Consider the following 14,482-nt stretch of genomic DNA (forward strand, 5'->3'; position numbering starts at 1 on the left):
GGCTATAATAGTGGATGACCGCTTCTCTATACAAACGTAGATAGTCCCCACTTTCCTTCATGGATATTGATTATATCGAAAATATTCAACCAAGCCATGTCTTCGTTAGAATTTTAATTTAGGTATCTAATATTATGCGGAAAACGAAACGCGAATTTATAAATTACATAAAGAATCAATACAATTAAAGAATCAAACGAAGGTGCATAAATGTGGTCAAATTATTTTCTATGGTGTTAATATACAGAGAGGAAAATGGGGACTACGTTTGTATGAAAAGGCGTATTCGCGCGATCGTCCACCTTCGTCGTCAAACTTATACGAAATGACGTATAAATAAGACTTGCACTACGTGTGCTATCAAAATCGTTGCACGTCACGGTTTTTTTACTTGTGTCACTTTCAGAGTTAACGTTGTCATTTTATTCGATTAATACATATTTTAGTCACACTACCGTGTTCAGATGCTTTAACCATGTGTCTCTAAGTATTAAAAAGAGTTGAAATAATCTTTAATGGTTTCGTGCCTTTGAAATATGTTGTTATTAGGAAAGTTGGTATGATTTAAATAATAATGTCACATATTGATAGAACTTGCACTACTAAAGGGCGCTTTTTCACAACAGTTTTTAAACGCGTTGACGAAACTGGACGGCTACCGTGAGTATCGAAATTTGAAGGTTTATCTCCATCTCTATAGCTCAGGTGTACGAACGGGACATCGCTATATACGTGACAGCGCTGTCTCACTCTCACGCTGGAGCGACCCGCGGACCCATATAAGTGTGATTAACCGCTTAACAGTATATCATGGTAGCCTCACAGTACAGACTTATATTAGGTAAAGCTGTCGTTTTCGCGTTAAAAAACGTCAGTGGAGACTTTTTTGTTTTTAGTTTAAACTTGATCTCTGCTGTGTTGCGATTTGACACTGTTTAAAGTTTACAGAGAAGTGAATAGTTATATTTTTATTACCAGAAGAATATCGGTGTTTGTTTATGGTTAATTTGTATTTAAATATTTATTAATACACAATTCGATATCTCTAAGCCATTGTTTTTTTTAATCTGCTATGACTCGCTAGAGAAATTTGATATCTAAATAGTAAAAAAAACCCCTTTCCAAACTTCCTGCGAGTTGAACAAATGCTTCTTACGACAAAAAAAACAAGGATTATTGTGACACGTTTTCCCCGAATGATTTTCAAAACTCCACCTGGTCTCCGATGGGTTCCACATTGGGCACCGAGAGAACCCAGGCGGATATCACCCTAGCAGTATTGTTTTCTTTGATCCCTAGACTGGAGGTGTTTGCGCACTGCATTTTTTTTTATGGTAGAGGAGGCAAACGAGCAGACGGATCACCTGATGGTAAGCGATTACCGCCGCCCATGGACACCTGCAACACCAGAGGGGTTGTAAGTGCGTTGCCGGCCTTTAAGATGGGAGTACGCTCTTTTCTTGAAGGTTTGAAGGTCGTATCGGTCCGGAAATACCGCAGGCGACAGTTCATTCCACAGTTTAGCTGTGCGTCTGCAAATAATACTTGCGCAACATGCTAGCACACGTATAATCAACATGCTGGTTGATAAAACATAAAAAAACGTCTTTAAAACGTCTAATTCTTATGTCAAGCGTGCTTACTTCATGTGTCAAAAAAGTCAATGAACTGTCAATTCTCAGCTCAGTCCCTACTCCATCGCGTCGCGTGTCGTTTGGCCCGCATATCATTACCGTAAATTATCAATCATAAAAACCTTCCGGAGAGAAAACAAGTGTTCTGTTATAATAAGTACGCGATGATTCGCCTGTTTTTGGATGCGTTTTGGAACGAGGATGTGTGGTTGCCACCCAACACTACGTGGGCAGATATAGCGCCCGGTCCGGACAAAACGGTTACCTACACCGATCATCGGCATGTTTTCCTTCCGATACCCATGGCCCTGGTGTTTATAGCTCTACGCTTCGTTTTAGAAAAGTAAGTACCGGTTTATTTTTAACCTAGTTTTCTGAATGTGCGGTAGCGTGGTTCGGTGGTAGACAAAAACTGAATGACACATTGATAATGCGAAATTAGTTAGAAAGGAAGTTAGCTCTAAATGTTTCCTGTGTAAGTGGGCAAATTAAAATGAGACCTACAACTTGAAAATGTTAAAGGTAAAAGATGAGCTTATAATTTATAATCCAGGGATGTCAATTGCTAAAATTGTCATTTGTACATTACTATATTAAACTATGACTTTGTGTTCAGTTATGGTCACACTTTACAGGATTTGTGACTCTGCATTGCATATTATACTAAAAACATCTGCATGCAGTTAATATCTCCTATAACTTATTCAGTCAAGCAAATTCTAAACACAACACACATATATGCTTCATAATAACATACTTAATTGAAGGTGCTGGTCCAAAAATATTAAAATAGATCAAAAAATTCTTAGAGACAGTCACTTTATTTTTGACTTACTATTATTATTGTAATTGTAAAGATGGCTATTTTTGTTTAGGTTTAGTTTTCCACTAATCTGGTGGGCAGTGAGTTTAAAAGTATAAATATATCACCAGGCATCGGAGTTTTTATCGCATGGTAAGACTAATGGCGAGCTATGGAGTCGACATTAGCAATATAATTCAACTCATATACATACTCATATTCATTCATCTATTTAATAAGTCATTTTAATTTTATAATCGAGAACTAGAACTTTGGCGTGTTATATACTTATGCTCATTAATTTATTTAATTAGTGATTTTAATTTTACAAGGACAAGCATGTTTGTAAACGATCCTTTAATGTTGTCTTTATAAATATTACAAATAAGAATAATTACCATTTTTTGTATTGCTTATATATAACATTTTTTTTTACCTCTTTTAAGAGGTAAATATAATATGAATATAAATTAATCAATACAAAAAAATGGTTATTATTCTTATTTGTTATATTTATGTCGAAAGACAAAATTAAAGGATTATTTACAAACATTCTTGTCCTTGTAAAATTAAAATCACTAATGTCATGTTTGTTGTTATCTCATTAAAAGCACTAAAATAAGTAAATACCAGTATGTAATAACCACTCGAAAGTTTAATTTTGAATATACCAAGGTTTCAATGTACATACATATGCAAAATTAATATTTATTATACATATTTATACCTAATAGTTGATGGAAGGTAGATTTCGTTTTATCTGCCAACAAACTGTACTGCAGTTTGGCAGATTAGTATTTTAAGGCTTTTTGTTTCCTTCTTTTGATAAAAAAAAAATGTGATTGCAACCAGCAAAACAGCCCACTTTTTCGCTTGGCATAAGTACGAGATTTGTTTGTGTCTTTTAATGAATAACCTGACTTTTAAGTAGTCCTTATAGCAAGCAACAAAGTGGGACGTTTTGCTGGTTGCGGTCACAAATACACATACATTGGATATGCACACTCAAAGAAAATGTTCAAATGCAGCAATTAAAATTATAAGAATTGAATGTTGTTTCAGATATGTGTTTGCTCCATTTGGCAAGTCACTAGGCATTAAGGATGGTAGAAATAAGAAAGCCGCACCCAATCCTAAACTGGAAGCCGCCTACAGGGCCAACCCTGCCTCTAAAAAGGTAAGCCTTCTAATATCTATCATGGATGGGTGGGCTTACTGCTGTCCGCAGTTTTTCCGATCTTAACCTTTTGAACCCCACAGTGCGCGTCATATGACGTCTTTGGCGGTCAAAAAGTTAAAGGTCTGCAACACACTTAGAACCCCTCTGGTGTTGCAGGTATGTCTATATAGGTGACGGTAATCGCTTACCATCATTTGACGATCTGTCTGGCCCAGGGCCTATGAAGCTCATGGTCCCTGTTTCGAATCCCGGTAAGGGCATTTATTTGTGTGATGAGCATGGCTATTTGTTCCTGAGTCATGGGTGTTTTCTATGTATATCGCCACTTAGAACCCATAGTACAACCTTTGCTTAGTTACTGCTTTACTTAGTTTGGGGCTAGGTCGATCTGTGTAGAGATTGTCCCCAAATATTTATTTATAAATAAATAAATAAATATTATAGGACATTGTTACACAAATTGACTAAGTCCCTCAGTAAGCTCAATAAGGCTTGTGTTGCGGGTACTTAGACAACAATACATATAATATATAATTATTTATAAATACTTAAATACATAGAAAACACCCATGACTCAGGAACAAATATCCATGCTCATCACACGAATAAATGCCCTTACCAGGATTTGAACCCGGGACCATCGGCTTCATAGGCAGGGTCACTACCCACGAATCCAGACCGGTCGTCAAAGTTGTGTTGATATATTACTCGCCGGTAGTGTATTTGTCAGGATTGTGAGGGGACTGTCGGAGTGTCAGGGTTTTCTAGAATCTACGAGTTTATATATTTGCTGCTAAACGTACGTACTATCTCGGACGGTCGATGTTCGAAATGACAACAAATGCACGCTATATGCAACATTTAATTACTTTATAAAAAAAAAAAAATTTGTACATTAACTATGACTTTTTGTTTCCTTAAACGTACTTATCCATACCCCGGAGTTAACTGAATTCAATAAAAACACGGTGTATAAGCTATACTAAAATTTACCATGAAGAATAAATAAAAACCGGCCAAGTGCGAGTCGGACTCGCACAGGCAGGGTTCCGTACCATTATCTATAAAAACGGTCACCCATCCAAGTACTGACCCCGCCCGACGTTGCTTAACTTTGGTGATTGGATGAGAACCTCGAGATTGGAAAGAAATATTTATTTTATTCTGTTTTTAGGGTTCCGTAGCCAAATGGCAAAAAACGGAACCCTTATAGATTCGTCATGTCCGTCTGTCTGTCCGATTCTGTCACAGCCACTTTTTTCCGAAACTATAAAAGCTATACTGTTCAAACTTGGTAAGTAGATGTATTCTATGAACCGCATTATGATGTTTACACAAAAATAGAAAAAAAACAATAAATTTTGGGGGTTCCCCATACTTAGAACTGAAACTCAAAAAATCTTTTTTCATCAAACCCATACGTGTGGGGTATCTATGGATAGGTCTTTAAAAATGATATTGAGGTTTCTAATATCATTTTTTTCTAAAGTGAATAGTTTGCGAGAGAGACACTTCCAAAGTGGTAAAAAGTGTGTCCCCCCCCCCCGTAACTTCTAAAATAACAGAATGAAAAATCTAAAAAAAATATATGATATACATTGCCATGCAAACTTCCACCGAAAATTGGTTCGAACGAGATCTAGTAAGTAGTTTTTTTTTAATACGCCATAAAAATTAAAAAAAAAATTTTTTTTCATCATACCCATACGTGTGGGGTATATAAGGATAGGTCTTCAAAAATGATATTTAGGTTTCTAATATCATTTTTTTCTAAACTGAATAGTTTGCGCGAGAGACACTTCCAAAGTGAAAAAAAGTGTGTCCCCCCCCTGTAACTTCTAAAATAACGGAATGAAAAATCTAAAAAAAATATATGATATACATTACCATGCAAACTTCCAACGAAAATTGGTTTGAACCAGATCTAGTAAGTAGTTTTTTTAATACGTCATAAATGGTACGGAACCCTTCATGGGCGAGTCCGACTCGCACTTGGCCGCTTTTTAGTATTTGTTGTTATAGCGGCAACAGAAATACATAATCTGAGAAATTTCAACTAGCTAACTATCACGGTTCATGAGATACAGCCGGGTGACAGACGGATAGGAGGACGGATGGACAGCAGTCTTAGTAATAGGGTCCCGTTCGACCCTATAATCTGTAGAAATTTCAACTGGCTAACTATCACGGTTCATGAGATACAGCCTGGTGACAGTCGGACGGACGGACGGACAGCGGAGTCTCAGTAATAGGGTCCCGTTTGACCCTTTGGGTACGGAACCCTTACAGCCTGGTGACAGACGGACGGACGGACGGACAGCGGAGTCTCAGTAATAGGGTCCCGTTTGACCCTTTGGGTACGGAACCCTATAAATGAGACTGTGACAAGGACAAACAATCGCTTTCTCTGCTACTCCTACTGAAAGTTCCATAAGAGCATCTCGTTCGGTCATCTGCCGGCTCTACTATTTCATCTTTATACTTATTGTAGGTCTATGGCCAAATCAGACAGATGTCCGGGATTTTGTTAGGATAACCCATTTTTTCACGTGGTAACCCTAACTGGACAAGCGCTGGTGGTCTAGCGGTAAGAGCGTGCTTTGCTTGTCGCGGGTTCAAACCCCGGCTCGTACCAATGAGTTTTCGGAACTTATGTACGATCATCATTTGATATTTACCAGTCGCTTTTCGGTAAAGTAAAACATCGTGAGGAAACCGGACTAATCCCAACAGGGTCTAGTTTACCCTCTGGGTTGGAAGGTCAGATGGCAGTCGCTTTCGTAAAAACTAGTGCCTACGCCAAATCATGGGCTTAGTTGTCAAGCGGACCCCAGGCTCCCATGAGCCGTGGCAAAAATGAGCCCATAAGCCGAGACAACGCGAGGAAGAAGAGAAGAAGGTAACCCTAACTGGACCTAAGCAGGCTCAGGTGATAAGAACAATCATATAGTACTGGTAACCAAACCATTCATAAATCAACTTCTACTATCAACCTCGCATGATCAATAACCTAAGTACATTCTGTGATTACCCACAACAGCAAAATCGACCTTAAAACGTAATCACAAAGGTTCAATGAATCACTTTACGCGCCATGAGTACTTCTGAGGGCCTACCGCGAACACCGAAGTTCGAAAATTGCGGGCTTCTTTCTCTGTTACTCTAATTACGACTTAATTGGAGTAAAAGAGAAACATGTCCGTAATCGACGAACTTCTGTTTTTCGCGGTAGGCCTGGGTTAAACTGGCACACAGCAAAAGCAACCTTAAAGCAATAAGCATTCGAATAAAATTGCGTCGTATTTGTTTTAAAATCACGTTATACACGAGATAACCACTGCAGCATTCTTTTGTTTATATTTACAGTCGAATTCATAAATATGTATACATTTTTTCACCTTATTGCAACGGATTAAGTAGAAATAATGTATACATATTAATGGACTCTGCTGTACAATTCCTATACGAACGAAAATAGCTTGTAATGCTTTGTATTAAGGTGCTGTTTCGGAGACTATGGTAGATAAAAAAGCAATGCCATTTAAATTGGATATTATAATTATAAATAATCAGTGCAACATCTCTGCATAATTGATTTTGATATTAAACTAATGACATCTGGTTAATCGACTTTTATTAATTAATAGGCTTTTTTAGGGTTCCGTAGCCAAATGGCAAAAAACGGAACCCTTATAGATTCGTCATGTCCGTCTGTCTGTCCGATTCTGTCACAGCCACTTTTTTCCGAAACTATAAGAGCTGTACTGTTCAAACTTAGTAAGTGGATGTATTCTATAAACCGCATTAAGATTTTCACACAAAAATAGAAAAAAAACAATAAATTTTGGGGGTTCCCCATACTTAGAACTGAAACTCAAAAAATCTTTTTTCATCAAACCCATACGTGTGGGGTATCTATGGATAGGTCTTCAAAAATGATATTGAGGTTTCTAATATCATTTTTTTCTAAACTGAATAGTTTGCGCGAGAGACACTTCCAAAGTGGTAAAATGTGTGCCCCCCCCCCGTAACTTCTAAAATAACAGAATGAAAATTCTAAAAAAAATATATGATATACATTGCAATGTAAACTTCCACCGAAAATTGGTTTGAACGAGATCTAGTGAGTAGTTTTTTTTAATACGTCATAAAATAAAAATAAATTTTTTTTTCGTCAAACCCATACGTGTGGGGTATCTATGGATAGGTCTTCAAAAATGATATTTAGGTTCCTAATATGATTTTTTTCTAAAGTAAATAGTTTGCGCGAGAGACACTTCCAAAGTGAAAAAATGTGTCCCCCCCCCCCTCCCTGTAACTTCTAAAATAACAGAATGAAAAATCTAAAAAAAAAATATGATTCACATTACGATGCAAACTTCCACCGAAAATTGGTTTGAACGAGATCTAGTAAGTAGTTTTTTTAATAAGTCATCAGTGCCGGATTAACCATTAAGCAAAATAAGCACTTGCTTAGGGCACCACGTCTAGGGGGGCACCAAAATCGTAGGAAAAAAACGCGCAGGCTGCATCGCAGTCGTAGTACTTATGTACACGAAACTTTTTGTCGAGTTTGACGTGTGCAAGTACCCATCTAATAACGGGGTCGTAATAGAGTGAGGACACGTAAGCACATCTCCAACCCTTCGAGGAGGCCCTCAAAGCTCATAGCCAAAATATCTTACCGTCGGGCTTGTGGCCAACCGATTTTCTCGACGTAGATCACCGATTTTGTAGCGAATTTTGCTCTCTTGCACGCCAGATGTGTCGGCCTGGCCGAGTTGCTGCAGAACCACGATCCTGCGACCTAATTGTCAAACTGTTATAAAGGGCCCCGCGAAGGCACAAAATCAAAAGCAACTTATTAAGTTTCGGTTTCCACTTAAGCCAAAGGCCGAGCAGTAGGAGAACCGTGATTACATAGGTTCGATTTCAAGCCACTCTATTGCAGTTCGGCGTTAGGTCTTATGCGACGCTAGGCCTTCTACTTTGTGCAAACTGCCTTACTTTCACTTAACATGGATCCAAATCTAAGCTGTCCTCTCTCGAAGCTGGGCCTTCTGCCTTGCTCACACCTCGCCATCAGTTGTATTGTATGATAACCCACCGCGATCGGACGCTCCGGACGTTCAGCCCTTCATACCTCGCCAGTGGTCAAATTCAAATGCTTTCTTCCAGCTCGACCTTTGGCCTCATCCATACCTCATCCGTAAGCGCCGATCGAACGCTCCGAGCGTTCAGCCTTACGAAAAGCTCAGCCTTAGACTTTGCCTTTAAAAACACTGATTTAAACTTTCACGATTTAGGCCAATCAAATTAGATCCAAAAATAGCGTTTTGAGGAATTAATTCCCAGCAAGCTGGAAAATGTTTTAATACTTTCATTTCATTCTAAATGCGTGTAATCCAAGTTTGCTCCATCCCAGGGGGTATGCATACATTTTGGGATCCTTAGGAGATATTTTTTTCCTTTCGAAATCACTTGATTTTGAAGGACATACGACAGTTCGTGGATTAGACATGGATGGTAAGAAGGCGTTTTTGGATTTTTAACATGATTTTACCAAAAATAAAAAATGTCGACCTTTTTATACAATTTAGACTAGGAATACATATAAGGGTACCTTCAACAAATCAATATGTTTTATTGCAAGAACATAATTAAATTACATTTCGGATCCTCAGATATCAGTTTTAATCATAATTAGAACAAATTTTCCGCCGGACGTACCGTTTTCGATTTTCAAGCAAAAAATCTGAAAAAGAGGAAACATTTATGCACACCTCCTGGAATGGAGCAAACTCGGATTACACGCATTTTTAGGACCAAATTCGAAAAAATCTAATTTTATTGGCCTAATTGTGACACATTATTATTTAAGAAAACGGGACTTAATCGCGTTTGATTTAGTTCTAAAATTACCTCCAACGTCAAGATAATGATGTCGACTTTACCCAGTCTTCTCCGAGACCATGGGAAAAACGCCGTTTTTGAAACGTCGGGTCAGTGGTAATTTTAAAACTTACCGTATTAAGTCCCGTTTTCGTTAACAATAATTTGCTATTTAAGACACTTGCGGCCATTGGTTCTTGTTCTGACAAGAACCAATGGCCAATGGCTAAGCTCCTACTGAAGCTCTGCCTTTGCTCTCACATGAATGAGCTTCGCAGGAAAGCTCTAGAGGTTGCAAAACGCTGTGCGGAGTACGGCTTATGCCTTTTATGTCTTTTATGTCTCTGCTGCAGTACTGTCAATTTCCGTGATAAAATGATGTGTTGGATTGAAAATTCTATTCTCAGCAGTAATGCGGCAATAAACGTCACTCAATTTACCAAGAAAATTCAATGTAATCTTGATGAGGGGGCACCATGGTCTAGAAATGCTTAGGGCATCAAAATGTCTTAATCCGGCACTGTAAGTCATAAAATAAAAATATTTTATTTTTTCATCAAACCCATACGTGTGGGGTATCTATGGATAGGTCTTCAAAAATGATATTTAGGTTTCTAATATCATTTTTTTCTAAACTGAATAGTTTGCGCGAGAGACACTACCAAAGTGGTAAAATGTGTGTCCAAAGTGGTAAAATGTTGAACGAGATCTAGTAAGTAGTTTTTTTAATACGTCATAAATGGTACGGAACTCTTCATGGGCGAGTCCGACTCGCACTTGGCCGCTTTTTTTAAACTTGCTCGGTTATATCGTTCTTACTTACGTTTTAGATGCATCCAACTTCGAGGCCGCCAATAATTTTATAAATAAACATTAATACAGCTTAAGATTTACGTGGGCATATTAACTTTCGTTGCCATGGTTACAGTCTCTTGGGTCACTCTTTACCATTGACATATATCTAGGTACGGGCCTTACGGGTACTGAGAATGGTGCTAGTTCAGCGGTGTCACTCACGAAATCGAGCCAATCGTGCAGTCTTAACGCAACTAGTTGCGAACAATCGCGCGCGTGATGCGAACTCATCAACCAATCGCGTTGTGGCGTTAGACTTCGAATTCGTGTGCGTGACACCGCTGTACCCCATTCTTATTGCCCATAAGGCCCGTCCTTAGATATGTATTTCATTACTCTTTATTATTTAATCCTGGTGTTATGGCATTTATTTATTGCGGTAATTATAAGCCTTTTCCACAATAGGGTTGTTTCCAATTTTTTGAAACGCTTGTATTACGTTCTATAGTAACTAAAAGTTGCCCTAAAATTCAACTTTTATACTAAAAACGGCTTTAAATATGTTAAATTAACAAAATATATTTTGAAAGATGCTTTCGCGCCCAAAACGCTCTTTGAAAATTGTGTGACGTCACAGCTTACGGTTTGACACATAACTACATACACACGTAGAAGATACGAACTGTCAACTGACATTTGCCATTTGTTGTTTATCGCCTAACTGTCAACAGTGTCAATCCGAGAGTTGTGACGTCATCAGAATCTTCAATAACGTTTCGAATTTGGTCACGTGACGTGTGCCAAAATATATTTTAAATTCAATATTTACAAAAAAATGGTCATTACAGGTCCCCTAAAAGTAGTTTAACATGTTCTTATAATCCAAAAGAATTTATAGGGATACAATTCTGCCCTAAAATTTCTAGATGGAAACAACCCTATGGGCCTTCTTCCGTCTTCCGAAGGTGGTACAAGAGTTCTTCTAACAAAGTATGCCAGAGTCAGACCAAACTAAGTTGGCCACGATTTTGATAGCCCAGCCTGTGCAAGTGTTAAGTAAACGTCATAATTTCATAGAAGTTTGACGTTTAAAATAACACTTGCACTGTGGGGGCTGTCAAAATCACTGCCAACTTATCTTGGTCTGACTATTACTATTGTTGGCTGGGTAACGGGGACGGAATAGAATAATAACAAAGAGTTTTTGTCAAAAATGACACTTTTTGTACAAGCTTTTATCGCTGACTGTACTATTCTTTCCACAGGCAAATAATACTCATCAAGACAATTCGAAAAACCCCAAACACAATTAGGTTGCTTTATTTTATCACAGAGTTCATATGGCCACCTTCTGTCTCCATCGTCAGATCAGCATTATAGTACAATAATATTGCATCGTCACACGACTTACACATGTATGCAAATTTTCAGCTTCATCGGAAAGGGCTTTTGCACAAATCACGCGAGGTTTTTTCAGCTAATTGTTATGAACGTGATGTATATTTAATATACGCGCTCCAAAATGTTGTAAAATAGACTCGCTATTGAAGTGCGAAGTGAAGATTTATTGTTATCTTTTCTTATAGTTTCGTTCACTGTAGAAAAATACACGTGTGGTCTCCTTAAACCCCCTCTCCCTCAATGTGATCTGTCCCTATCGAACCTCACGTGTGCATAAGCCCAAGCCGGGAAGTGGGTCAATTCTTACTTGCAAGTACATACGTAGTTACATTGCAAGTTAAATAAAAGCTTATAAAAGGAATCCTTGTAAGTATTCTGCATGCAAGTAAGCGTAAGCGTTAATCACTCAATGTTTATGGTTCCTAGAATAGAACTTTTAGTTGAATTTGAACACTACATTAACCATCGTTCTAGATTCTACATAATAGTCTGTTTGTATTGGTTGATCGCTGACTGTTCACTGCCGATGATTCAGTAATAGGTGTATGCACTTCCTGAGAAAACACTCGTTCGGGAACTCGCGAAAGAAAACTCGTCGCTTCTCTCGTATCTTAGCAAAAGTTTGACTGTAAAGTGTATACTCAATATAACGTCACTCAATACGCACTGTGACCCTCAATTACATATCAGAGTTTCTGCAATTGAACGGGTAGTAGAGGCTAGAAACCTAGGTGTACTCGTAGTGATTAGAGCCAGTCGAGGTTTGAAAAGCACGTAAGTGAACTATTGAAGTCATGTTTGTCAATGTCGCTTAAATGTCTTGGACCAGGTCCGTAAAAGGTTAAGTGAGAAAGTCCGCATGATTTTATGTGAATAGCTGGTTCTGTCTAAGTTAAATTACGGTGATATCGTCTGTGGACCACGTTTGCTAAAAAGACTCGTCGCTTAAACCAGAGGGTACAAAATGCATGTTACAGATTTTGTTACTCAATACCCCCGAGAAGCCATATCACGCCATATTTAAACAAATCATCCATTCTGAACATGACTTGTCTCGAAGACATTTACACCTGGCATGTCTTCTCTTTGGCGTTATATCTCTTTTCTAAGATAAATATTTCATCCTTTCACACCCGACACTTTAAAAAGTTATTATTTGCAAAACCAAAAATCGGGGATACCATACGGCTTTTTGGTTGCGGATTTCAGAATATATAGGTACTTCAGAGGATTTGTAGGAGATATTACACCGAACCTACACACATATATACATATATATATTTTTTTATTCTTTATGTTCACTTTTTGATATCTCGGTACTATATCACTTATTGTATTTAGAAACAATTGTCACTTTTAAAATCTGATCATATTTAGTATTTTATAACCACTTCATCCACACATTTACATCACACCACGTGATCTAGGTATCGACAGAATACCAGTGCTTTGCTCGAAAGAGTGAAGCGTATAGCTGAGTCGGTTAGCAGTCTCCACCTTTTTGTTGTTGCTGCAATGCACACAGTGTAACTAATGCTGTTCCACTATTCCTATTATGTTTATAATATTTATAAGATTCTGCATTTTGTTTTTAATTGATTGTGTATTTTGTTAATTGTGTATTCCTCTATTTGCCTGTGTTTCTAAATTGTCAACATTTTTGAATTGCTGCTTTATTTCCAAAAAGTACTTAAAGTCAAAAATGTCCAGTCCCTTGAGTGTGGCTATATAGAGTTCGCACTGTATTTGTCCTTTGTGACCACACAATGCTTAATGACAGGCGTTGTAAGTTACATGTAAATACAAATCGCTAGTTTGCAGAAAACGAAACAAAACAATAATGAATAAATACAAAAAAAATACATTATATTATTTATTGCCTAGGGTAACAGACTCGGAGTCGAGCTTACATTTTGATTGATTTGATTATGATGATTTTATTATCATTCGCACGTGCATTTCGCTCTTATTCCTACAAAATGACATCATTTTGACATTGAAATGTTCGAATTGGCCTCGCGGTAATCAAAACCGGTGGTCTTCCTATTTAACCAAAAAATGTATATCTTCCGTCTTCTATAATAAAATTTTGTTAGTTTTCCTTTTTTTTTCAGCTTATACCTACCATCCATCTCCATATCCAAAGCGCTCAATCTTTCCATATCATACCATACCGTGTTAATGTCCACGTCTAGACGAAGCCAGATTAGGATTTATAGAGCACCTTTTGTACATTCTGTAAAAAACACCTAATACCAGAGTTAAATACAGTTTTTACCGCTATCGCTTCTAAACTGCTATTATGGTATTTTGTGAGTCACTAGACGAAAAAGTCTAAATGTGGGCCATCGTTCTACTGATTTTAAAGTATACTCAAGAACAATGTAATCGGTGACATTCTTACTGAATATTATAAGTGCAAAAGTAACTCTGTCTCTTTGTTTGTCAATTTCACAGCTAAACTATATAGGTGTTAGCTAGAGAGATACCGATTAGGTACCGTACCGAGTTACCGACTGACCACGACCGGTGTAACCTGTAATTATGTTTTATCTACTTCCATATCATAACCAATAAATAACTAAATAAATAAATATTATAGGACATTATTACACAAATTGACTAAGTTCCACAGTAAGCTCAATAAGGCTTGTGTTGAGGGTACTTAGACAACGATATGTATAATATATAAATATTTATAAATACTTCTAACTTATTTATATCGAAAAATATGAATATTATTGAATATGTGTCGAATATGCCCTAAAATATTATTAA

The 14,482-nt window shown here is 37.4% G+C and overlaps 1 protein-coding gene across 1 annotated transcript in view; it reads left to right on the top strand.

Moving 5' to 3' along the window:
- The first annotated feature begins 1,658 nt into the window (after positions 1-1,658).
- Positions 1,659-14,482, top strand: part of LOC133528895 (ceramide synthase 6-like) — a 44,063-nt gene continuing 31,239 nt past the window's right edge. Inside the window, exons 1-2 of the mRNA XM_061866394.1 lie at positions 1,659-1,977; positions 3,499-3,613. Of these exons, the coding sequence (XP_061722378.1) occupies positions 1,799-1,977; positions 3,499-3,613 (294 nt within the window). The 5' untranslated portion in view covers positions 1,659-1,798. The remainder of the gene's footprint in view (positions 1,978-3,498; positions 3,614-14,482) is intronic.

Source organism: Cydia pomonella, chromosome 20 (genome assembly GCF_033807575.1).
Source record: "Cydia pomonella isolate Wapato2018A chromosome 20, ilCydPomo1, whole genome shotgun sequence".
NCBI classification, from domain to species: domain Eukaryota; kingdom Metazoa; phylum Arthropoda; class Insecta; order Lepidoptera; family Tortricidae; genus Cydia; species Cydia pomonella.